This window comes from Hippocampus bargibanti, linkage group LG12 (assembly GCF_051943395.1).
Source record: "Hippocampus bargibanti isolate YZ-2025 linkage group LG12, ASM5194339v1, whole genome shotgun sequence".
In the NCBI taxonomy this organism is placed as follows: domain Eukaryota; kingdom Metazoa; phylum Chordata; class Actinopteri; order Syngnathiformes; family Syngnathidae; genus Hippocampus; species Hippocampus bargibanti.
In genome coordinates this window covers 1,386,555-1,409,440 of record NC_142745.1, presented here as the reverse complement: position 1 = coordinate 1,409,440, position 22,886 = coordinate 1,386,555, and the positions used below count along the sequence as shown (strand labels likewise).

Here is a 22,886-nt window from a genome sequence, read left to right as displayed (position 1 = left end):
TTTGACAACATAATTACGCTTCCCCTAACACACACATACACAAAAAGTTCTGTTCCGCCTATTATAAACAGGACAGTGGAACTGGCTTGTAAATCGTCAATACATGTTTTGTTTACTGGAGCATTTCTTAGCTTCTTAGCAAAGTATTATATTGTTGTGAAATGTAAATGCAGCTCAGTTTAAGTTGTCAGGTACAAGTTAGCTCAGGTGTTTTTGAAACAAGTAAAATTAATCGATGGACTCAGATAAGCAAAAATTGAATTTGTAATATGATTTAATTTCACACTGATGCAAATGATGACACCCTAAAAAGTTTAAACGTGACTAGAACGAAGCTATCACGTCGCGGGCCGTCTCTGGGCCACGTAGAATCGTTGATGTTGAATGTGTCGGCGCAGGGCCACGTACTTGCACGCTCGGCTCACAGCAGGGGCGATCAAAGTGCGTGTGAAGACATCTCTGCTCAAAGGCTCTCTGCCATGGCCCTCCGCCACTAATACGCTGTTCACAAACTCCACGCAGAACGTCAGGCAGTTGTGAGTCTCCTCGCAGAAACTGGAAGCCCCCCCCCCCAACACACACACAAAATGGAAACCTCCCATCAGAATTAGGGACTACAATATCCACTTGGGACAAGATCCTTCTTTTGGGATTCAAATTCGCTCTTTGAACAAATTGGATTGAATTGTATGTGCCTTTATACGTCTCGCAGTGGAGAGTGGAGAAATGTACATTTCACAGCAGCAAAGTTATGACAGGAAGACAAAAGGAAAGAAAGAACTAGAAAAACAAAATCTCGCGGCGCCATGTTTAAGTAAAAAAAACTAAATAACAAATAATATGACACCACAATTATGTCTGTATTGTAAAACCTTCACTAGGGATAGCCAGAATCACTTTTAGTGGCCAAATATGGATAGAAAGAACCAGTGGCGGTGGTCAGGGACTGCAAGGCCTTCTCTGCTGGCCAAAAAATATCTGAATCCCGGACTGATGTTAATTATACTTTGTCCATGAATTTGTCTTAAATAATTCCAAATTATCTTTCAGCTTCCTTTCATTACCTTTCCCCTGCTGCACTGCTTCCAGATGTGTGTTTTCATATTTAAGCATTTAACCAATCACATTTCAGCCATCATTTGTCACCCGGGTCAGAAATTTACCTGAACGCCTTCACAATCAGTTCTGCGGGCCTTGTCGCATCAAATGTGTCGATCAAACTGTTGCTCTAACCAATCAGATTTCGAGTTAGCAACCCAAAATGGGGACCAACGCCTTTGTCAACGTCAGTTTTCGCAATCTATGATTGACTAGTCACTATCCAATCATAGTTTGCGAAAACTGCTCTGATCAGAAGCCGCTAGTAACAAGAGCATAGTGGCCATAGCTAAGGTCGAAAGGTCGGTCAGTTATTTCCTGGCGAATGGTACCCTCTAGTGGACTTGTAGCAAAACACACCACACTTTTTACAGTCTGGATTGAAGGCCTAGCGAGGAAATTCACGTGCCGCCACTGGTAAGAACACACAAGGAATTTTTCTAGTAGTTTGAGCCACACTCCGATGAAAACAATAAGCTTGTACTAAAAAGTCATTTAAAACCTGACACATGCTGTTGGTACAAAGATTCGTATGGAACTTTCACTTAGGACTTCTTTTTTAGGGTAAAAGCACCATGCCTGAGCAATGTCATCTTTAATGAGTGAAGAAACAGCATGGCAGACCATTTTTGGTGATCAGATTTTCTTTGGGCATGTACGTACCTGTGCCGGGTGGGCTCCCACAGGGGTCTATGTGAGAACCCCTCCAGGTACTGATCCCACTGGGCCACGAGGTGGAATGTGTCGGGTCTCACGAGTGGGACGATCACGCAAGCGTGCCAGCCACTCTGGTCTCGGAGTACACCCCTCCCAGTGTAGTTGTACACCACACCTACATGCGAAGTCCCACATAGACAACACGGCCTTGAGTGGGGCCTACTCAATTCTCACATTGACTTTGTGAGTTCACCTGAAGTGTTGGAGATTCCTGTATGAAGTTCAGATGTGCCTTCAAAGCCGCTGAAAGACAACAGCGTCATTAACGTCGTCAAGATAAGCAGACTGGATGTGTATGCACATACATTTTTTAGAGGGGAGGGGGAATTAGTTTTTCTTCATGGTACCTTCATAGGACCTACCGTATTTTCCAGTGTATAAGGTGCAATAGGTATAATAGCAAAGTTTCATGCTATTATATGCTTAGTCAACACTTGTGACTCAAGACACAATTGAAGCACGGACAACCAGGAGTCAATCATGGCCGGGCATGGAACCTTTCAGAGTTGTCTGCCCTGGTGTCCAGTAACTTTTTGTCACGAGTTTCAGACACTGCTTTTGGGTGTGCCTTAAACACTGGAAAATACGGTATCTTTCGTTGTTTGTGGAAATGCCAATTTTGAGCTTTTTTTTTTTTTAACTTGTTCTTCACTTATTTCCATTCCCTTTGGGAAAAAAAACTATTTTCAAAGAAAAGTGTCTTAATAAAACAAATAATTATTGCTGCAATTTTTACTGTTGCATATGAGGGCATGCACGTACCCGTCATCGTTGCCATCGGCGGGCGCTACAAGGAGGCAGCACGTGGTCTTGTGTCCATCGCCAAGCGGGTCGGGAATGCTGACCGGCGCCTCCCGCAATCGTCTTCCCGCCAGATCCTCACCACAAGCTGGGCAAGCGGGAGGCACGGAGAAGCAGAAGGTGTTGTTGAGGCACTCGTGCCGCACACAGATCACGCCGGGTTCCTCCATGGACGCATGAGTGGCTTGTTGTTTTTTTTTTCTTCCAGACCAGAGTGTCATGTGACTGCCGTATTATCAGGTTGCATGGAAAGAATGGCTAACCGACACCTGTTTGGTTTCATGTTGGTTTGGCGACGCGAATGATGGATACGTTGTCAGAGATATGCCAGTCAGACACTGTGGACAGAGACTCGGAACCAGAAAGATTGTCCCTACTGCCGGCAGGAAACGCAGTCACCCATGACATACGTCTGAATTATGCGTCCCTCTGCCAAGCTATTTATTGAGAATACACGCAAATTAAAGTGATACATTAGTAAAACGTAGTTTTCTTGATCATAATACCACGCCTCTGGACGTTCTGAGCACCAACAGCTGTAAGCAATAAAACATTGTTTCCCATGAACTGATAAGTTTGTATCTGGCTAATGACCTCTTCCTGTGGTAAGGAGTTTGAAGTCCTAAATTGCCCCTGTGATAAGGACTTCCACAAGTCGTAAATGACTCCTGTGAAGCTGACCGCTTAACTTGCTGTGTCCGTTAACCTGATTGTTGCCCGTGCTACAATTGTGTATTGAGTCACAAGTGTTGACTAAGCATACAACAACATGAAACGTTTAAATAAGATAACTTCTTATTCTCTAATCTCTATCATACATGATGTCAGAGACGTATTCTATCTTTATTGTGCATCACGCAACTGACTGATAACATCACTTCCTGGTCATCTGGATGAACGGTCCGTAATCTTGTGTGGTCAACCTTCAGTTCAGAGCTGTTTGAGTATGTGTATGTGTGTTTCTGTGTCTGTGACATGCACACTCAAGCATCGAATTACCACATAGCAACACACTTGCTGATTGTGCTGAGTTCAGGGACCACCAAGCTTTTTGTAAACTCAAGCCATCCAGTATCCATGGCGACAGACGTGACGGAACACCGCCAGATACCTGGAGGTCGCTTCAAGCCGGGGGAGCACCAGGTCGGAAGTGAAACGCTCCCTCGTAATTATCTGCTTGCCCTGTGACATCATCAACTTGTTAATGAAGCCCAAGGCGAAACCGTAGCAACAGGAACCAAACTCCCTCTGCTCCTCAAACCTGCACGCACATGCGGACAAATATACAGACAGACAGTCGGATGTCAGTCATGTGAAGAGAAAAAAAATAGAAGAGGGCAAGAGAACGGGACCGCAACCTGTCCGCGGTCCACGTGTCCATAGCGGCAAAATGGTCCAGCTGTGTGTCCCAGTTGGGGATGCAGTTGCCAGGGGAGACCAGAGGGACCACAAGGCTTTGTTCCCAGCCTTGTTGCTCACGCTGAACACCCAACTCTGTGTAACTCCACACCACACCTGAAGCCACACAAAATCAACGACATCATGCTCTGACGTGAAGGGACTTACTTCAATCACGTTCGAAGCTAACACTGGAAGCCGCTGCTGGCCATTGCGCGATCAAAGGTACTGACGTATTCAATATTTGGCATGACTTTGATAGAGATTAGACAGAATAGAAGGTATCATATTTAAAAGTCCCATGCTTAGCTGGCCAACCGAACAATAGGCCTACATACAGTAAAGACGCAGATGGCCTGGGGTCAATCTGAATTAAACAGACACAGCCTGTTAACCTGTCATCTTCATCTAGGAGATCTGGCCTTGGACAAAATTTAGGACTTGGGAAAGTCCTTCATCACAGGAGCAATGTAGGACTTGAAACTCCCTCACAGGAAGAGCTCATTAGCCAGGTTACATATTTATCAATTCATGGAAAAGACAACCAATTAAAATATCTATGTTTTATTGCTTCCAGCTGTTGATGCTTAGAACGTCCAGGGCCGTGGTATTCTAATCAAGAAAACTATGTGAGAAAATAGCTACAAAGCTAGCTCTGACGATTATCAATACTGTCACAAAAAATGGATGATATTTGTTTCGAAATAATATACCTCTCTGGCGAGAAGGATTGATTCAGATTTTCTTTCTTTTATGGTGTTATAAATTATTGATAATTTGAATATTGGAGTGAAGATATTTGGATTTAAACAATTCAGCTATTATGGTCTCCAGGAACTATGCTAGGTTATTGGCAGATGCTGTCAATGTCAGATGCTTTGCAAGTTTTGAAGCTTTGAGTTGGCTGTTTTTCCAGATGACGTGAATTAAAATGGACACAGCTACCACGATTTTGGATGTCATTGGATGTCATTAACTACAAGGAAGTGATGTGTAAGTGTGTTTACCTTGAGAGTTAGAGATGCCAACATGAAGTTCTCCATCTGTTTCTTCACTAAATATACACAGAAATGAAAGCGCCTGGTTGCTAAGACAATCGTTATAGATAGAAAAGCATTGTTGTTGCTGATACTTTACCTGAAGCCGTCCAAGCCGTACCGTGACGTGACCAGGAAGCAGCAGCTGGAACGGTGTCCGTCCACCACGGGCGCGCGGAGTCGCACCGGTGCATCCACCAGGGAAAAGCTCGGCACTAGGTCACATTCGGGGCAACGCAACAGGCCTGCCGGCGCAGGAGACTCGTCGGCCAACGTGAACACAGTCCGCCCGCAGTGAGAAAACCGTAGCAGGTCTCGCACTTCCATGAACACGCCCTCCTCCTCGTCCGGACTCCGGACTGGCAGTGGAACCGGAAGTGGAACAGGTGCCTGCCAGAGGTTGTGTCGGGGCCTGGAAAAATACGACGTCTAATTTTTATTTTTGGTTCTTTAAATTTGCATTCAGGCTAAAACAAAATGTCCGCATACAAACATAATTAAATCTATATTTGGATTAAAAAAATGAAATTATATTTTATTTAAATCTTCCGTCTAAGAACGATCAAGTCAATAAAATCGTCATTCCATTTTGTTCAATTTATTCAAATAATTAAACACGTGTTTCATAAATATAATGCTTTAACATTTATGAATGTAATGTTAACAAATACAAGAAAACAGGTTACATTTTCCTTCGTATTGATTCGATTATGGCTAATGCATAATATTAACTCACGTAATTTTAGCGTAATACACATATTTGTAATTCAAACATAAAATGAATAATGAACAGCAAAATAAAGCATTGCAGTATTTATTACAATGATTCGTGTTTTGAAAACATTACAAATTGTAATGTGTTCGTTTAAAAATTAAGATGTGTTACCTGAGCACATGTATGCAAACAATGTGTGTACAGTGTACAAAAAAATTATATGTTTGACTGCACGTCAAGTCGAAAATTCTTTTTTTAAAATTCCGCCCGGAAAGTTTTTGAGGGGCCGAAACGTCATTGCTAGTCGGACGTGTTTGTGCAGAACGCCGCTGTCAGTCAAACGGGCACAAGTGGATGCTAGCTCGTTAGCTGGCGTAACGCAGCTCGGCTTAGCAAACATTTGGAGGCTCCGTGGAGAAGATGAACCCCAAACAGGTCACCTGCCGGTAAATCTGAGCAACTGACCGTCCGTGTATTCGTCTGTTACCTTTCCGTTTGTCTGTCTGCGTCTGGGTGTGTGTATGATTGTCTGTTTTAGCCTCATGCTAATGTTTTTAGCGGTTCCCCTTCGAACGTTCTCATGCTACATCGTTCCTACACTTTCCCCAAATCTGCGCCCTGTGTGTCGAGATATAGGCGTTTATTGTGATATAGTTGCATTTTTTTAACATCAAATAATAATCCACGCTTTGAAACGCTAATTCAAAATTTCGAATCTTCAGTGACGTCACAAACATGCGCCAAACGTCCATCTTCCAAACAGCAATGACCCAACTTGTATCACTGAATGACAAATCCAAAAATGGACATTGTGTTAAATGTAAGTAAAATAATCAGATGTTCTGTCGTATTATTTTTCTTGTTTTATTTTCAAATGTATGTTAGGCTCTTTGCTACAGGTGCAGCTGCAATGTACTATTTTATATTCAAATGTGATTTTTTTAAACAAAATTTGCACAGTATAGCCAGCAATCGGAACCCAGTTTTGGTTTCAAAGTGTTGATGCATCCAACAAATGAGCGATTTTTCATCGGATGGTGTTTTTTTTTTTTTTTGCACCACAGGTACTTCCTGCATGGCGTGTGCCGGGAGGGCAGCCGCTGCATGTTTTCTCACGACCCGACCAGCAGCAAGCCTTCCACCATCTGCAAGTTCTACCAGAGAGGAGTGTGTGCCTACGGAAAACAATGCAGGTCACCTCCTTGCAGATCACGCCTTTTCTTTGACATGTTTTTTTTTTAATTTGATGAACATTATTGCAAGGAGCTATCGTATAAAAACACACAGCAACAATACCACAAAAAAGTGTACTTCAACCGTTAGCCATTTCTCAATTGTTGCAATACGTACACGGATATTGTCACAAATGACTGTTTTGTATCTCAGAAAAATGAAGTGTGTTGCACTATTGACAATATATGTATATATATATATATATATATATATATATATATATATATATATATATATATATATATATGTATATATATACACACCGTATTTATTCGAGTATAACACGCACACGTGTTTTGACACGCACCCCTAATTTTCAATTAAAAATTGGTATAACATTTTGTTTCACTTTTTCTCGACTCAGACCAAGCATTGTGATACAAATCATTTATTGACAATGTAAACAATGAATGTAAACTCTGGATATTGGTAATCATGCAAAACAGCAATGCTTAACTCACGTTTCAGTGTGGGCAAGGAAATGAATAGAAGCGTAGCTAATGAAATGCTAATCAACAATTAAAAAAAAGGAATGCGAGTGATCCGGGTCTTTCTTAGACTCCAAACTGTAGGGTGACAATAGCCATGGAAATGCTGCCCCCTCCTGGAAGGGATAAAGCATTAAATATATATGAGCATTTTTCCCAGGCCTCGTTTATAACGCGCACCCAAACTTTGAGTTCTTTTTTAGGTAGAAATCGTTGCGTGTTATACTCGAATAAATATGGTCTATTTTTTCTAAATGGCATTGGAAGTGTGTTTGATAATTTTTGAACTGACGATGGATTTTGCAGGTACGACCACATCAAAGTGTCTTACAGAGGAGGTGGCGGAGATTTCGAGAATAACTTGGCTCCGGGAGGCGGAGCTTCAGTTCGACCTGATGCCAGAAAGCCAATGAGAGACCCCCAAGGTTAACAAGGGTCACTCGGCATAGCACCAGATTCAAATTCTGAAAAATTGACAATTGCGTGTGTTGCTGTGCAACTCAGTGGGGCAGGTCGAGAGCGTGTTTGGAGGTGCGGCAGTCAGTCTGGGTTCCGAGGTTTCAGCCGCGTCTCCTCACTCGTACGTGGACGCCATCCGGACGGGCCTGGAAGCCTCGGCGCCAGAACAAGGTAGGACTCTGACGGCGTTGAGGCTCAGGCGTGACGCGACGATTCCCAAATTCCGACGACTAACGGGTGTCCGTCGCCGGTGGGCGAGTGTAGCTGCTCCCCAGATGGGCGGAGCCTATCAGGACTTTTCCCAACTTTGCCCGTACGCCGCCGCCGGACGCTGCTTCTACGAGGACGGCTGTCCATATCTCCATGGCGATCAGTGTGAGGTGTGCCGGCTGTGTGTGCTTCACCCACATGACGCTGAGCAGCGGCGGGCCCACGAAAAGGTGACGCCAGCGCTTGTGATGTCCCCACTGTGGAGCAAGATGGCGGCGGGGTGGTCACGATGTTACTTTGCTCCTCCCACAGATGTGCTTGCTAGCTTTCGAGAGGGACATGGAGAAAGCCTTTGCTGCGCAACTCAGCCAAGACAAGGTATTGCTCCATCTCATGCGTTTGTCAACCCTCATCTCGCAGCCATTTGTGGTCTTGGCCTATCCGATCTGCTTCCTAATACAGTGATACCTCGGTTTACAAACCCCTTGGCTTACGAACTTTTCGGTTTACGAACGTTAAATTTATGAACATTTTACCTTGGCATACGAACTATTTTTCGGGATACACACGGACCTGCCACAATGAGTGATGTGTCGTTCGTGAACAAGCCTGTTCTAACAAGAAAATGGCAGCCGATTGTATTTGTCCTCTATTCCCTGCCCCCAGCCGCCAGTTAAAGCCACATGATTGGTCAAAAACGGGGCAGTGGGGGGGGGGGGTTACAGATAGAGAGAAAGTGAAGCAAAAAAAACAAAATGGCAGCCAACATTTTTTCCCTCTATTCCCCTCCCCCAATCTTCGGTTAAAGCCACGTGATAGTTCAAAGGCAGAGTGTAGACTGCAAGGTTAAAATATCCCATCCACAAACAACCAGCACAAGCCATCTGTACACTTGATGCAAAAAGCTATCAACCCAGCTAAACAGAACACATTGGATGAGGAGCAGGGTAAAATGATGGCAGAGAAAGCACTTACAAGGGATCATTCCTCAAGATGGTGAAAGAAGAAGGCTACGGTCCTCATCAAGTCTTTAATGCTGATGAAACCGGCCACTCCATTCCATCAAGCCATCAACGACCATCACAAAGGTCAATAAAACGAATTTATTATACAGTACACTTTATTTCTTTAATTCTAATACCATAGCACATTTATTATACATTAAATGAGGTATATTATGTGTAGTTATAAGACTTATTTAGTTGAAAATGATGTTTTATGGTGACCGGGGAACAGATTATTCTCATTTTAATGGTTTCCTATGGGGAATTCATTTTTGGGATACACACTTTTCGCCTTACACACTCTGTCTGGGAACCAATCAAGTTCGTAAGCCAAGGTATCACTGTCCATGTTTATCCCCTTCCCCACATTTATTTTTCTGCAGGTGTGTTCCATCTGCATGGAGGTGGTGGTCCAGAAGGCCATCCCCTCGGAGCGCCGCTTTGGGATCTTGTCGGCGTGCCGTCACATCTTCTGCCTGGGTTGCATCCGACAGTGGAGATGCAAGCGCAATTTCAGCAACAAGATCATCAAGTGAGGCATCGCGTCACAACTTGTCGTTTGTCATGTCATGCCTGTCGCAGCGGGCAAAGGTTGATGCCTTTACTTACTTACTTACTTACTTACTTACTTACTTACTTACTTACTTACTTACTTACACTTAGTCACTTACTCACTCACTAACTTACTTTTTTACATACTTTTTTACATACTTATTTACATACTTTTTTACATACTTTTTACTTATTTTTTAATTCTTTTGTGCTTTTTTTTTGCTTACTTTTTGCTTTCTTATTTACTTGATTACTTTTTACTTTCTTATTTACTTGATTACTTACTTTTTTACTTACGTTTTACTTGCTTACTTATTGACTGACTTACTGAGTTACTGACTTATTTTTTAATGACTAGCTTTTTTACTTAATTACTTTATTTACTTAATTACTTACTTTTTTACATGCTTGCTTACTGACTTACTTTTTTCCTGACTTTACGTTTTACTTAATTAGTTTTTTACTTAATTAGTTTTTTACTTACTTACTTTTTACATACATACTGACTCACTTTTTTTACTGACTTAATTTATTACTGACTTACTTTTTTTACTTAATTACAGTTTTTACTTAATTACTGTTTTAGTAAATTCCTGGTTTTTCTCAATTACTCTTTTTACCTAATTGCTCTTTTTACTTGATTACTTTTTACCTAATTACTTTTTTACCTAATTCCGTTTTTACTTGATTACTTTTCAACTTATTTGCTTTTTACTCACTTGGTTTTTACTTGCTTTTTTTTACTTATTTACTTGGTTATTTATTGGGTTGTTTATTCATATAACATTTTATTTGGCTGTTTATTTATTTATTTGTGTGTTTTATTTGTGATTTTTTTTTTTTTTTTTTTTTTTTTTTTTTTTTTTTTTTTTTGGTGGGACCCTTCAGAGCAGGGGAATCGCATGAAAATGGTTGCTTTGTCCCCTGTCAGGTCATGTCCGGAGTGCCGCGTGGTGTCCGAGTTTGTCATCCCGTCAGTGTATTGGGTGGAGGAGCAAGAGGACAAGGACAACCTCATTGAACTTTTCAAGTCTGGAGTGAGGTGAGCAGGATGAGACAGGGTGTCGGCCGGCTGCCTTGCGCTCTATTCCGGCTACTAGCGATCATCTTTCCGCGCGCAGCAAGAAGGCGTGCAAGTACTTCGACCAGGGCCGCGGCTCGTGTCCATTCGGAGGAAAGTGCTTGTACCTCCACGCGTTCCCCGACGGAAGCCGAGCGGAACCGGAGAAACCGCGCAAGCAGCTAAACCCAGAGGGGAACATCCGGGTCAGCGCCCACACCCGCCGCCGCCGCCATTTTCGTAGCGACTTCACACCTCGTGTGCTTTTTCACTGCAGTTTATGAACAGCGTGCGCTTGTGGGACTTCATTGAAGAGCGCGAGCAGAACCCTGGTGGGCGACCGCTGCCGTCGTTGGATGACGACATGGTTGAGCTGAGGGAGCTTTTCATGCAGATGTCGGCACCCGGCCACGATGGTCCCGAGCCCTCCCCGGACCACCAGCAACCACAACAGGAGCAGCAGTAGAAGACAACACAGAGGAAAGACCACCGTGTTGTCACTTAAACACACACGTACACACACACACACACACACACACACACATGTGGCTCCGGCGTGCGAGTTAGTGGTCGTCACTTCCTGCTCGCGGGCCGCCACGTGAATACTTGATCTATTTATAGACGCTAGAAAAGTTTGAGCAGCCTCCAAATGATCTGTGCCCTCTTTTATTCTTGGCGTTTGTCCCCAGACTAATAAAAGAGTTTGTGTACCAACACAAGCCACACAAGCTTCTTGCTTTCTTACCTTTTTTTGAATAATAATAATAATAATACATTTAATTTATAAGCGCCTTTCAAACTGTCATGGTCACTTTACAGTCACCAGATAAGTAATAGATAGCTATCGAGCTAGCTAGCTATACCGCTAATAGCTAGCTAGCTATACAGGTAGTAGATAGCTAATAATAATACTGAAGACCCAAGCCTTATGTCATCGTAGGTGAGAATTTATTTTAAGACTGTTAGAGCGTCTGTGTTTTATACGTCCCCGTTCAAAGCATAAATGTTTGTAATCGATTAAAGAAGTCCTTTCGTATCAATTCGAGCCATCTGGACTTCAATGTAGCGCCCAGAAAATGCACGAGATGGCGCACAAGCTCCGTTGGAAATAGGCTGATTTGTCCACTGGGAATTTGTGTCAACTTACACTTCTTTATGCGTGTTAGCGCAATTGGCTGCGACACACAACTATTCACCATTGTGTTATTGATGTCGTTTTCTTTCTAATTTCGCCATCAACATGGTGTTTTCAGATGAAAAAAAGTACCCAAAATGCATTGTGTGTCGCTTTCTCAGTCAGGGGCGTTTCCTCCGTGACGTCACTTCGGGCATCATCATCAAGTCGAAAACAAGACTTCCTGAATATTCAGCGCCAGTCTTCAAACATAAAATATAGCTACATGTGCTGGAATACGTCTTCTCATCGATGTGCTGGAATCTTTGTCTAATGCGCTCAGTAGAAGTCATTTGACAAATTATGGACACAACTTGTCCGGAGGTGTCAGTTGGCCTTTAAGGGATTCAGTCCGCAAATTTGGTCTGGCCCCGCTCCAGCCCACACACGGCTGCGCACTCGGCCCAGATGCGGCAATGAATGACGGGAATGTGGGCTGCATCTACTCTGGCCCGGCGTCGCGCCAGAGTCGGGCCGGATCTGGTGATTCAATGTGGCTCCGATACGGGCCGGATGCGGCCCGCATTGCTGTTGCCGGACCCGGGCCACTTCTGGACCATCGTTCAGGCCAATTTTGCTGACCGGGTATGATATCATCAATTTGTAATTTCCAGTCACAACGTGACAGACGAGGTGAAGTGTGGCCACATTGAGATCTTTTAAAACTACAAATTTCCCTCCTGGAATTTCTGACCTCCAACGAGTAGTTTGACGACACGTCATGTCTACGTTTCAGCAACAATGTCCAGATGCTGAGTAACCCTGTTGCTATTCATCTTCCGCCGATGTGATGGCGATGGTGGCGTTGTCACGGCGACGGGTGGCGAGCGCCTGAAGGAACTCGTGGCACAAGCACTCGCAAAATCCATAGAGGACCAGCAGAAGCAACGTGGATGGGACCAGGCTGACCAGCAGCACGCCCGGCCACATGTGAGCCATCATCAGTAGGTAGATGCCCACTGGAAGCGAGCTGAAGTACACCTGAAACAATGTGCGGACACACAGTTTTTTTTGCCAATTTTTGGATTTATGCGCAACAGTATAAAGCAGGGGTTTCACATCGTGGGCCACGTATGACTTTGGTAGATGTCAAGTGTGCCGGATCATTAAAATGATACTATACATGATATAAATAACCAAAATATCACATCTTTCATTAGTTTTGGTGTAAAGAAGCACAAGAACGTTAGGAAAAATATGACATTTAAAGGACAAGCGACACCATTTTGTTGTTCCTTAACTGACATCAGAAAAACGTTTGATAGCATCTAAAATACCCAAAACACGCAGGCTGATATTTATCGTCAAATGCAAACACCAATAAAAAAAATGACTTCAAGTGTCCCAAAACTGACACAAAATTGAGCTGCAAATTGGGCATTTTCAGAAAGTCCCGCCCCCAGTTCGCGACGTCACGCCAAGCCTTGCTCGAGAATCAAAACAATGGCTTCAGATTCGGAAAATATGCTTTCTTGTTACTCATCCAGTTATGAATATGATTCAAATAGTTCTGAAGAGGAAAGCATACATGTTTGCAACCAATTAAAGAATTTATTACTGTCATTTTGATGCATCTGGAGAGAAATGTAGTGACAAACTCTTTAGTAATCACAGTATCCCAAAAAAGGCAGAAGAGGGCGACAAAGCTCCGTGGAAATTGTCTCCTGGGAAGTTTTGTCAGCAAACATCAAATACACCGTAGAAGTCTTGGCGCAACACATAAGGATTCGCCATCGCGTTATGTGTTTTCCTTCTAATTTCGCCATCAACACGGATCAACACGAAGTTTTCAGACAAAATAAAGTATTGCAAAATGCATTGAGTCCTTTCTCGGTCAGGGGCGTTCCTTCAGTGACGTAGGGTGAGGACTCGTCACCAACTCAAAAACAAGACTTCCGGAATCTTCAACGCGAGTCTTAAAACGTAAAATCTAGTTATATGCGGTGGAATCTTTGTCAAATACGCTCAGTAGAAGTCATTTGAAGCCATTTTACAAATTATGGACACAACTTGTCCGGGGGCGTCGGTTGTCATTTAAGGGACCACAAAAAAAAGGTCATTTTATTCATGCTATTTATTTTTCAATCGTTTTTTTGCCTAATATCAAACCGCCATCAGCCTTCAAAAAAAACTACACCCAAAAGTCCATGCTATGACGGTACACCAAAGGACTCACCATGCACAGCGCCCCCAGGAGGCAGCGGGGCAAACGACGAGACGTCCAGGAGCCGCATTTGCGGGTGGGAAAGTCGCAGGCTAGTGATTCCTGGCTGGAATGCCGACGATAGAAAGCCACCGCCTCGGCCCTATTGAGCGTCCTCAACTCATCCGAAGATGGCGAGTCGGCCGGCAGCTCCATGATGGTGATCACCAAGCAGTCCGAAGAGCGCGGCGTGCCTGAACGCGCCACATGCACACGTTGAAAACAAACCACAAAGGTAAGCAAATTACCTCGCAGCAGATTGTGTCTTGCCTAGAATTCCCAACACTCAACTCTCCAAATAGGGTACTCATATGACTCGTTCTACGCAAAGGATAAAGAATATACCCCATGAACTGAGTAGTTACAGTATATTGTCAGTGTGGATTAAAGGACAACCGACACCAAAACGTTTTATAGCATCTAAAATACCCAAAACACACAGGATGATATTTTTAGTCAAATGCAAAACACCAATAAAAATGACTTCTAGTGTCAAAAATCTGCAAAAAAAAATGAAACCGGAAGTGGCCAGTTTCAGAAGGTCCCGCCCCCTTGTTTGTGGTGTCTCCCCAAGATGCCTTGCTGGAGAATCAAAACAATGGCTTCAGATTCGGAGAATATGCTTTCTTGTTACTCATCCAGTTATGAATAGGATTCAAATAGTTCTGAAGAGGAAAGCATACATGTTTGCAATCGATTAAAGAATTTATTCCGTGCCATTTTGAGGCAACATTGGGGGGGAAATGTATGACCCAAAAAGAGGCAGAAAATGGCCACCGAGCTCCTGTGAGGAATTAATCCGCCCGTTTCCACAGGCTGATAAATTCCCTATATGGAGCTTTGTCGCCCTATTCTGGCTGTTTTTGGTGCAACATGACGTTTTCAGACCAAACAAGCACATCAAAATGCATTGACGTGATGGAAAGACTGCTACAATGTGACCTTTTTTTCGGTCAGGAGCGTTCCTTCAGTGACGTCACGTACGGACTCGTTACCAACTCAAAAACAAGACTTCCGGAATATTCAGCGCAAGTCTTAAAACATAAAATATAGCTATATGCGGTGGAGTCTTTGTAAAATACGCTCAGTAGAAGTCATTTGAAGTGATTTTACAAATTATGGACACAACTTGTCCAGAGGCGTCGGTTGTCCTTTAAAGGACACCCGACACTATTTTTTTTGTTTCCTAACTGACATCAGAAAAACGTTTTATAGCATCTAAAATACCCAAAACACGCAGGCTGATATTTTTAGTCAAATGCTCGTATTCCGACTGGTATCTGAAGGCAGAAGATTTTACCTGTCAGGGAATCGGGGTGGAGAACAACCTCTCGGTGCGGAACACCTCCTGCGGTGCCGCCCCCTCGCCGAGACCGCTCGCTGCGTGACAGGACGGTCAAGATGTGTCGGTCGTCCTCCATCAACCAGACCTTGACACGGGCAATCCAGGACCGAGGACAGGGAGAAGAAGGTGAAAAGTGACAACAGAAGTACAACGAGTGGGGTGTGTGTGGTTTTTGGGGGGGGTTGAAAGAAGATGAAGTAAGAAAAAGAGGGTGTTACCTCTTCTTGTGGGAGTCGAGTCTGGTGACGGCAAAAGGGACAAATGAGGACGGATGGCGACGCCTCGCCTGGATGACAATGTGAGATTCAAACAATAGGCTTCTCGTCACTTTTATAATAATAATAATAATAATCATAATACATTGCATTTATAAGTGCCTTTCAAAACTCTCAGTCACTTTACAGTCACAGGTTAAGTTTTGCGACTCATGTGCTAGCATGCTAACGTCCATTCCAGTGTCCGACAACGACAATATCACGTGATTAGCGATGGACAAACAGGCTTCTCGTCACTTTTATCATAATCATAATAATAATAATTTGAATCATATTCATAACTGGATCAGTAACAAGAAAGCATCTTCTCCCAATCTGAACTCTCTGAAGGCATTGTTTTGATTCTGGAGCAAGGCAGTGTGTGACCCATAGTGACGTCACGAACAAGGGGGCGGGACTTTCTAAATCTCCCCAGTTCAAGCTCATTTTGTGGGCGTTTTGGGACACTTGAAGTCATTTTGATTGGTGTTTTACATTTGACTAAAAATATCAGCCTGCGTGTTTTGGCTATTTCAGATGCTATCAAACGTTTTTTCTGATGTCAGTTAGGAAACACAAAAATGGTGTCTGTTGTCCTTTCAGAAATGGACTCACCCATGTCCAGCATTCTCTTGAGACACTTTGCGCATACGCGGTGGAGACACGCCAGAACTTTGGGCTTGCGGCTGCGAGTGTCGTAGCGATTGTAGCAGATTTTACACTCCAGCTCGTCCAGCGTCACCACCAGCGACTCGGTCCACTTTGTCATCTGGACGCAGGCGTCCCGTCCCGTCCCGTCCCGTACGTTAGCGTCCGTAACGTCCGAACGAGGGCGATCTTACCTGGCCTTGCGGGTCCCGGCTCGGCTCCGTCTTCTCACCCCGTCGGGTCATCCTGTCGACTGTCTGAAGACGCCCGTTGTCGCTTCCCGGTGACGGCATCCGAGGCGAAGAAGCTCGGCCATCTGTGAGACGATGGTGTCGGTCGTCATGGCGATGCACTCGCGCATGAGCGCGCGCGTCACGTGATGCACGAACGTGCAGCAACGGCGTATATTTTGGAGGGACAACTTGCGTGATGTGACCGCGACCGAGAGGACATGATGGTTGTTGCTATGACAACAACTTCACTGAATAACTTATAAGCAAATGGGGCGAGTCCGATTCGGTGACGCACTGATATCAATTATGGTCATTGGCTTTTCTTCCTGATTATTCAAAAAAGAAGATTTGATTATCCTCACGCCACTTTATAGGCGAGACAATTAATTGAGTGACTTTCACTGGAGCCGGAGGAAAGCTGTGACTTCATCATTGACCTTTGACATCTTGAGCGACCAAGCTGAGCTGGTCCAAATAGCCGTGGCACTCTTGTATGTTTATCTCAGTGAAGATTTGTTCACCATCCCCTCCTAAACACCCCCCCCCCCCAAGCCTCCACAACAAAGTGAACGGTGCATGGGCGTCTGTGACGTCACATAACGCCAACTAACGAAGAAATGACCGCAAGGGCGTCGAGGTGCAGGGGGAACAATCATGCGTGGGTCACTTTACTCACGTGCGCTCACCTGATTGTGCGTGCACGGTCGACTTGTTGATGGCTATCAATCAATCACTGTTGGACACTGACGTAATGAATCCCTCGCCTTTTTCCTCCAACGTCATCCCGTTCCGTGACCGGCGGCGCGCGTTTGCGCGTGCGTGCGTCGCGGTGACTCACTGCAGCTACTTCGGCGGCGGTGGCGCGCGCAGGATCCCTGGTTACCATGACAACCAGCCCACGGGGCGAGGGATGACAATGACCCCACAATCAATGCACACAAGAACGTTTGTCCTTGGGTGATTACGTCACATTAAAGTCACACTTTGTTTCAATATTTTTCGGTGTTTTATTCGAATCTTTTTGAAAAATTAAAATATCATACATTTTATATATTGTATTTATATTAGATTTTTTTGTTTCCCTGGTGTTGTACTCGGTGACACTCGGTCAGGGACGGGATAAGTAAGAGATAAGACGGGATGAGGAACCATTGACTGGAGCTATTGTGTGACGGGGGCTAATTGGGAGGCGGTGCACATGTTCACCTACATCATTTCCGGTGAGTGTTTCATCCAACACGGGTCCGGCGGGATTCCCGCGGCTCAATTTTTTTGATTTATATCCTAGTGTCCTGAGAATCCGTCGTCAATCGGAGCCATCAGAACCGCAAACATGGTAAGCGTGTTTGAACATTTAAGTTGAGCCGATGAGCACTTCCACGCGATCGCCATTTTCGTCATTCGTCAAACCTCAAGTTTGCCGCTCGATCGATGGACGCTTGAATGGCGGCTGGGCGCGACAAACCGAAAGACTCGCTGGCCCCGACAACTTGAGAACATTTGACCTTTCAGTCCAAATTCGTTCAGTATTTCTATTTTTCTAATTGCGTCCAAGTGCAAACAATGATCGACTTTGCTTGAGCTTTGTGCTATTAGCATAGAGGCCGGGCTAGCATGGCGGCTAGCAGGACAACCAACGTTCTAACAACGTCGCTTGTTTTTCAAACATCGTCCTGCAAATCTAAAATCAACAAATAAACAATCGAAGCAACCCAAATGTTGTCACGGAAGCAAATCACATAACTTTTTATCCATAACTCATTTATTTGGTTGCACAAAGTGGACCCTCACTCTAACTAGGGATGTGACAAACATTTTCAATAATAATTCATCACACATTTTCTAATATCATATTAAAGTGCATTTAAATATCTTTCTAATGATGTATAGATTATCGTCGTATGACAAATAATGGAATTTTTAATGTTCGAAATATGAGGGGATTTTCTGCCTTTAATTACACAGTTGAAACATGAAAATCTGTGGCCGAGTTATTTATTACAGTTTAAACTGTTATAACTTTTTTAATTTTTGTCCGATCTTAACGAGTACGGTACCATTGGAAAGCTTTAGACATTTTAAACAAGAACAAAAAACACAAGAAAAGATTCAAAATATAAATGAGCAAATATCAACGATCGGATGCAGGCAGATTTTTGTCAGAAATCCAAAATGGCTGTCACTGAATACTAGGAAAGAAAATTGCCAGTTCTAGAAATATAGATGCTCATTCTTCTTTTTGATTGATGCTTGGCATTTATGGAGAAAAATATATATTCTACCACTTCTATGAGTTATAAAAATGCAACTTACTCACTTTTGTAAACTGTGATGTTAGCAAAAACAGCGTAAACTTCAATCCATTTTTCCCTCGTTCCTCGTTGTCGTATTCGGAAATTTCAAGAACCAGCGTGGAGGGAAACGTGTAATATGTCATCATAAGCTACATAGCTTGGAAAATCCCACGAAAAACAATTACGTACTTCACAAAAATGCAATGATATACCACTGTCAGTACAGAGTGCGCTCGCTTCACTGGACGGAAACAATCGCGGTGGAATATAGCCACCTGTAGCGTACCTACTAAAAGTGAAGAATGCATCGCCAATCAAAGCATTTGTCTTTTAGTCTACATTTAAAATGAGCTTCACATTTGAGCTGCAATTAGTGATTGTTTTCACATACAAAAGCCTCAAATAAACATGTAAACAATGTAAAATGAGAATTTCAACACATTTGGGTCAAATTTCTATTCCCTCTCGTTCCATCAGATCCTCTTCCTCCCTCCACCTCTGTATGCCCCCTCCCTGCCCGTCTCAGATGGGGGACAGGGCTTTCAGCTGCTCTGCCCCCAAACTCTGGAACTCACGCCCTCCCGACATTCGTAACATGGATTCTCTTCCCACCTTAAAAGCCACCTATTTAAAATTGCATTTTCTGTTGTTTCTATTTATAATTGTACTTTATTGATTGTATTCTATTTGTGATTATATTTTATTTATTATAGTACCTATGCTTGTCTGTGACTGTAAAGTGATCTTGAGAGCTTTGAAAGGCGCTTAACAACGTTGTAAGGAGGGGGGGGGGGGTATCACGTCTGGATATTGGCTCTGTTTACCTTTTTTTTGCGCTGAGTTTCTTCCATTGCATTATTACATAGGCATGCTATTATATAGGCATTGCATTATTTACGTTGAACAAGGCGGATGGTTGCAATATGGAGCTTGAGAACTGTAGTAAAACTCTAAAACACTTTAAAAACAAACTCCAAACAAACATTTTTTGTTTTTTGTTTAACGAAACAATCGAATAAGACTGCGAAGCGTAGTGACAATTCATTGCAGCAAACTGCTGTTAATGATTCGAATTTAGTGGCTAATGGGAATGATTTCAGAGCTGTTGATGCACTTTGGGAATCTTCAAAACAAAGATTTTTTTAAGTAGATACTAGTGGCAACTGTTTTTAAACTAAGTTACGTAATTTATTATAAAAAAATAATTTAATTCAAATAAGTGGCAATTGTTTTTAAACTAATTTACATAATGTAATATATCATTTTAAAAAGTTTTATGTGAATAGGTGGCAACTGATTTTGAACTAATTGACATTATTTTTTAAAAAATCGTAATTTCATGCAAATAAGTGGCAATTCCGGGTTGAGTGAACGCTGGCGCGTGTGGCTGCCGCTGCTCACCCGCAGAAAAAATATCCTGTGACTGTAAAGTGTCCTTGAGAACTTTTAAAGGCGCTTAGAAATGAAATGATTATTAATATTAATATTATTCCATATTGATGGATAGCAAACACAGCTTGTGAAAATTTCCCCTACGAACGAGTTGTTATTTTTTACTCCCTTCTCCAGACTGTGGGCAAGAGCAGCAAGATGCTGCAACACATCGACTTCCGCATGAGGTGCATCCTGCAAGATGGCCGCATCTTCATCGGCACTTTCAAAGCCTTCGACAAGCACATGAACCTCATCCTATGCGACTGCGACGAGTTCCGCAAGATCAAGTAAGCTAGCTACTCGCCACCCAGCTCCGATGGCTAACTAACTTGCTAATTTACTCTTCGTGCTCCCCTTGCGAAGGCCCAAGAACTCCAAGCAGCCCGAGAGGGAAGAGAAGCGAGTCCTGGGCTTAGTTCTTCTTAGGGGGGAGAACCTTGTCTCCATGACGGTGGAGGGCCCCCCACCCAAAGACGTAAGCCTTTTTTGGGGGGGAATCGCTGCCCAATGTAACTTCACTCGGACTCCGCATGTTTTGATTACAAATGCAACATTAACATTTCAAACTTTGATTTCATTTAAATGTTTTGACACCAATTTCACACACTTAGCAACTATTTTCAGCTTTTTTTCAGCTTATATTTTCCATTAAAGGACAACCGACACCCCCAGACGAGTCATGTCCATAATTTGTAAAATCGCTTCAAATGACTTCTGCTGAGCGCATTTGACAAATATTCCACCGCATATAGCGAGATTTGACGTTTTAAGACTCGCGCTGAATATTCAGGAAGTCTTGTTTTTGATTTGGTGACGAGTCCGTACGTGACGTCACTAAAGGAACGCCCTTGACCGAGCGACACACAGTGCATTTTGGCTACTTTGTTTGGTCTGAAAACTTTGTGTTGATTCGTTGTTGAAACACACATAAATAATGTGATGGTGAATCGTTGTGTGTTGCACATGATTTGATATCTTTATTTGTTTATTCATTTTCTCATTTTTGACTTCCTTACCAGACTGGCATTGCCCGCGTTCCTCTGGCGGGTGTGGCCGGCGGTCCCGGTGTGGGGCGGGCGGCAGGTCGCGGCGTCCCGGCCGGCGCCCCGATGCCACAGGCACCCGCTGGCTTGGCGGGACCCGTGAGGGGAGTTGGCGGTCCTTCTCAACAGGTAAAGGGACACGTCGGCGCTGCCGTCCGCTCGCGCTCTTGACCGATTTTGCTGTTGCTCCTGCAGGTGATGACGCCGCAGGGCCGAGGCACCGTTGCCGCCGCCGCCGCGGGGGCTAGCATTGCGGGGCCTCCCACACAGTACCCTCCCGGACGGGGTGGACCGCCTCCGATGGGCCGTGGAGCGCCGCCTCCAGGTCATCAAAGTATTTTCCAATTGAAGCAAAACAACCCACTTATTTAATTTGGCAACCGTTGGAGTTGAAATGCGGGTGGTCCTTGTGCGCAGGTATGATGGGTCCCCCACCTGGTATGCGGCCACCAATGGGTCCGCCCATGGGAATGCCCCCAGGAAGAGGGGCTCCCATGGGCATGCCCCCTCCAGGCATGCGGCCTCCTCCCCCCGGCATGAGAGGTAGGTACCTCCTTGTCCGCGATGTGAAGAAATTAGAAGCAAAATCCTTCATGTCTGTTTTTTTTGTTAGGACCGCCTCCTCCCGGCTTGAGACCACCCCCACGTCCTTGAAAGACACACGCACACTGTATAAATGTTGCTTTTCTTATTTTGATGGTTTTGACTCTGCGTTTTTTAATAAAGGATGTTTGCCTCGTCTTGGGAGTATTTATTTCTATGCTAAACACTTGATTGACAGCCATATTTCAAATGTTCATGATCACAATCTTGTGTATGTGCCACCTCCTAACTTATCCTACTTACACAAGAGCAAACCCTGTCGAGTTCCTGTTAAATTTAAAAAAAAAATAGAGCATTGAATGACAAAATCTTCATGATTAAAAATAAATGTGAAAATAAGCACATGCATTTGTTAATAAGGAATACACAATACTAGAACTATGTTGAGCTCAAGGTACACTTTATTTCAACCCCCCCCCCCCCCCCAAAAAAAAGGCAGTCAAATACAAAGAAGAAAGTGAGTCGTTGAAAATTAACTAGGAAAATCAGAAGCAAAGCTGTACACGTCAAATAAACCAACTCAAACAACTAGACATCTGAATTTTTGATGAAATGTGGATAATTCGGAGGAATGAACATTCCATACATCTTCGATAGTAGAAAAAGGAAACGCCGGAAGTCAACAGACAATTGGAACAAAATACCATATACTGTATCGTCAAAGTCAGCTTTATTGTCAAATATGTTAATATACATGACAGACGAAATGACTGTCCTCTGGGACCCGGCGTGCAAGGCACTAATATGACTTTAACAAACAAACACGAAAACGCCAATTTGCCGAGAGAGAGGGGAGCCGGTGCGTGTTCACGCGCCGCCATCTTGGGGGGGGGGGGAGAACAAAAAACATGACAACACAAAGACACATAGAGTAATATAATAT

General features: G+C 43.7%; 5 protein-coding genes across 5 annotated transcripts; 2 read left to right on the top strand and 3 right to left on the bottom strand.

Annotated features, from left to right (window-relative positions):
* Nucleotides 1–18: 18 nt before the first annotated feature.
* mkrn2os.2 (MKRN2 opposite strand, tandem duplicate 2) lies at nt 19–2,837 on the bottom strand. Its single transcript, XM_089011095.1, has 4 exons — nt 2,578–2,837; nt 2,009–2,058; nt 1,762–1,930; nt 19–555 (listed from the first exon to the last, which is right to left on the bottom strand). Exons 1-4 carry the CDS (start codon nt 2,835–2,837, stop codon nt 339–341), a joined length of 696 nt encoding a protein of 231 aa, XP_088867221.1. The 3' UTR covers nt 19–338.
* A 163-nt stretch (nt 2,838–3,000) lies between these two features.
* mkrn2os.1 (MKRN2 opposite strand, tandem duplicate 1) lies at nt 3,001–5,410 on the bottom strand. The gene is made up of 4 exons (XM_089011097.1): nt 5,152–5,410; nt 5,022–5,068; nt 3,975–4,131; nt 3,001–3,877 (listed from the first exon to the last, which is right to left on the bottom strand). The coding sequence occupies exons 1-4, from the start codon at nt 5,376–5,378 to the stop codon at nt 3,676–3,678; spliced, it is 633 nt and encodes a 210-aa protein (XP_088867223.1). The 5' UTR covers nt 5,379–5,410; the 3' UTR covers nt 3,001–3,675.
* A 676-nt stretch (nt 5,411–6,086) lies between these two features.
* mkrn2 (makorin, ring finger protein, 2) lies at nt 6,087–11,500 on the top strand. Its single transcript, XM_089010785.1, has 10 exons — nt 6,087–6,212; nt 6,831–6,959; nt 7,794–7,912; nt 7,992–8,117; nt 8,211–8,386; nt 8,469–8,534; nt 9,544–9,692; nt 10,644–10,754; nt 10,834–10,978; nt 11,050–11,500. Exons 1-10 carry the CDS (start codon nt 6,187–6,189, stop codon nt 11,236–11,238), a joined length of 1,236 nt encoding a protein of 411 aa, XP_088866911.1. The 5' UTR covers nt 6,087–6,186; the 3' UTR covers nt 11,239–11,500.
* Nucleotides 11,501–11,630: 130 nt separating this feature from the next.
* Nucleotides 11,631–17,554, bottom strand: LOC148889881 (E3 ubiquitin-protein ligase RNF182). Its single transcript, XM_089010786.1, has 7 exons — nt 17,316–17,554; nt 16,591–16,712; nt 16,364–16,517; nt 15,713–15,780; nt 15,450–15,579; nt 14,123–14,343; nt 11,631–12,927 (listed from the first exon to the last, which is right to left on the bottom strand). The coding sequence occupies exons 2-7, from the start codon at nt 16,687–16,689 to the stop codon at nt 12,715–12,717; spliced, it is 885 nt and encodes a 294-aa protein (XP_088866912.1). The 5' UTR covers nt 16,690–16,712; nt 17,316–17,554; the 3' UTR covers nt 11,631–12,714.
* A 282-nt stretch (nt 17,555–17,836) lies between these two features.
* On the top strand, nt 17,837–22,140 carry snrpb (small nuclear ribonucleoprotein polypeptides B and B1). The gene is made up of 7 exons (XM_089010063.1): nt 17,837–17,965; nt 20,493–20,644; nt 20,721–20,832; nt 21,377–21,529; nt 21,596–21,725; nt 21,818–21,943; nt 22,014–22,140. The coding sequence occupies exons 1-7, from the start codon at nt 17,963–17,965 to the stop codon at nt 22,052–22,054; spliced, it is 717 nt and encodes a 238-aa protein (XP_088866189.1). The 5' UTR covers nt 17,837–17,962; the 3' UTR covers nt 22,055–22,140.
* Nucleotides 22,141–22,886: the final 746 nt, after the last annotated feature.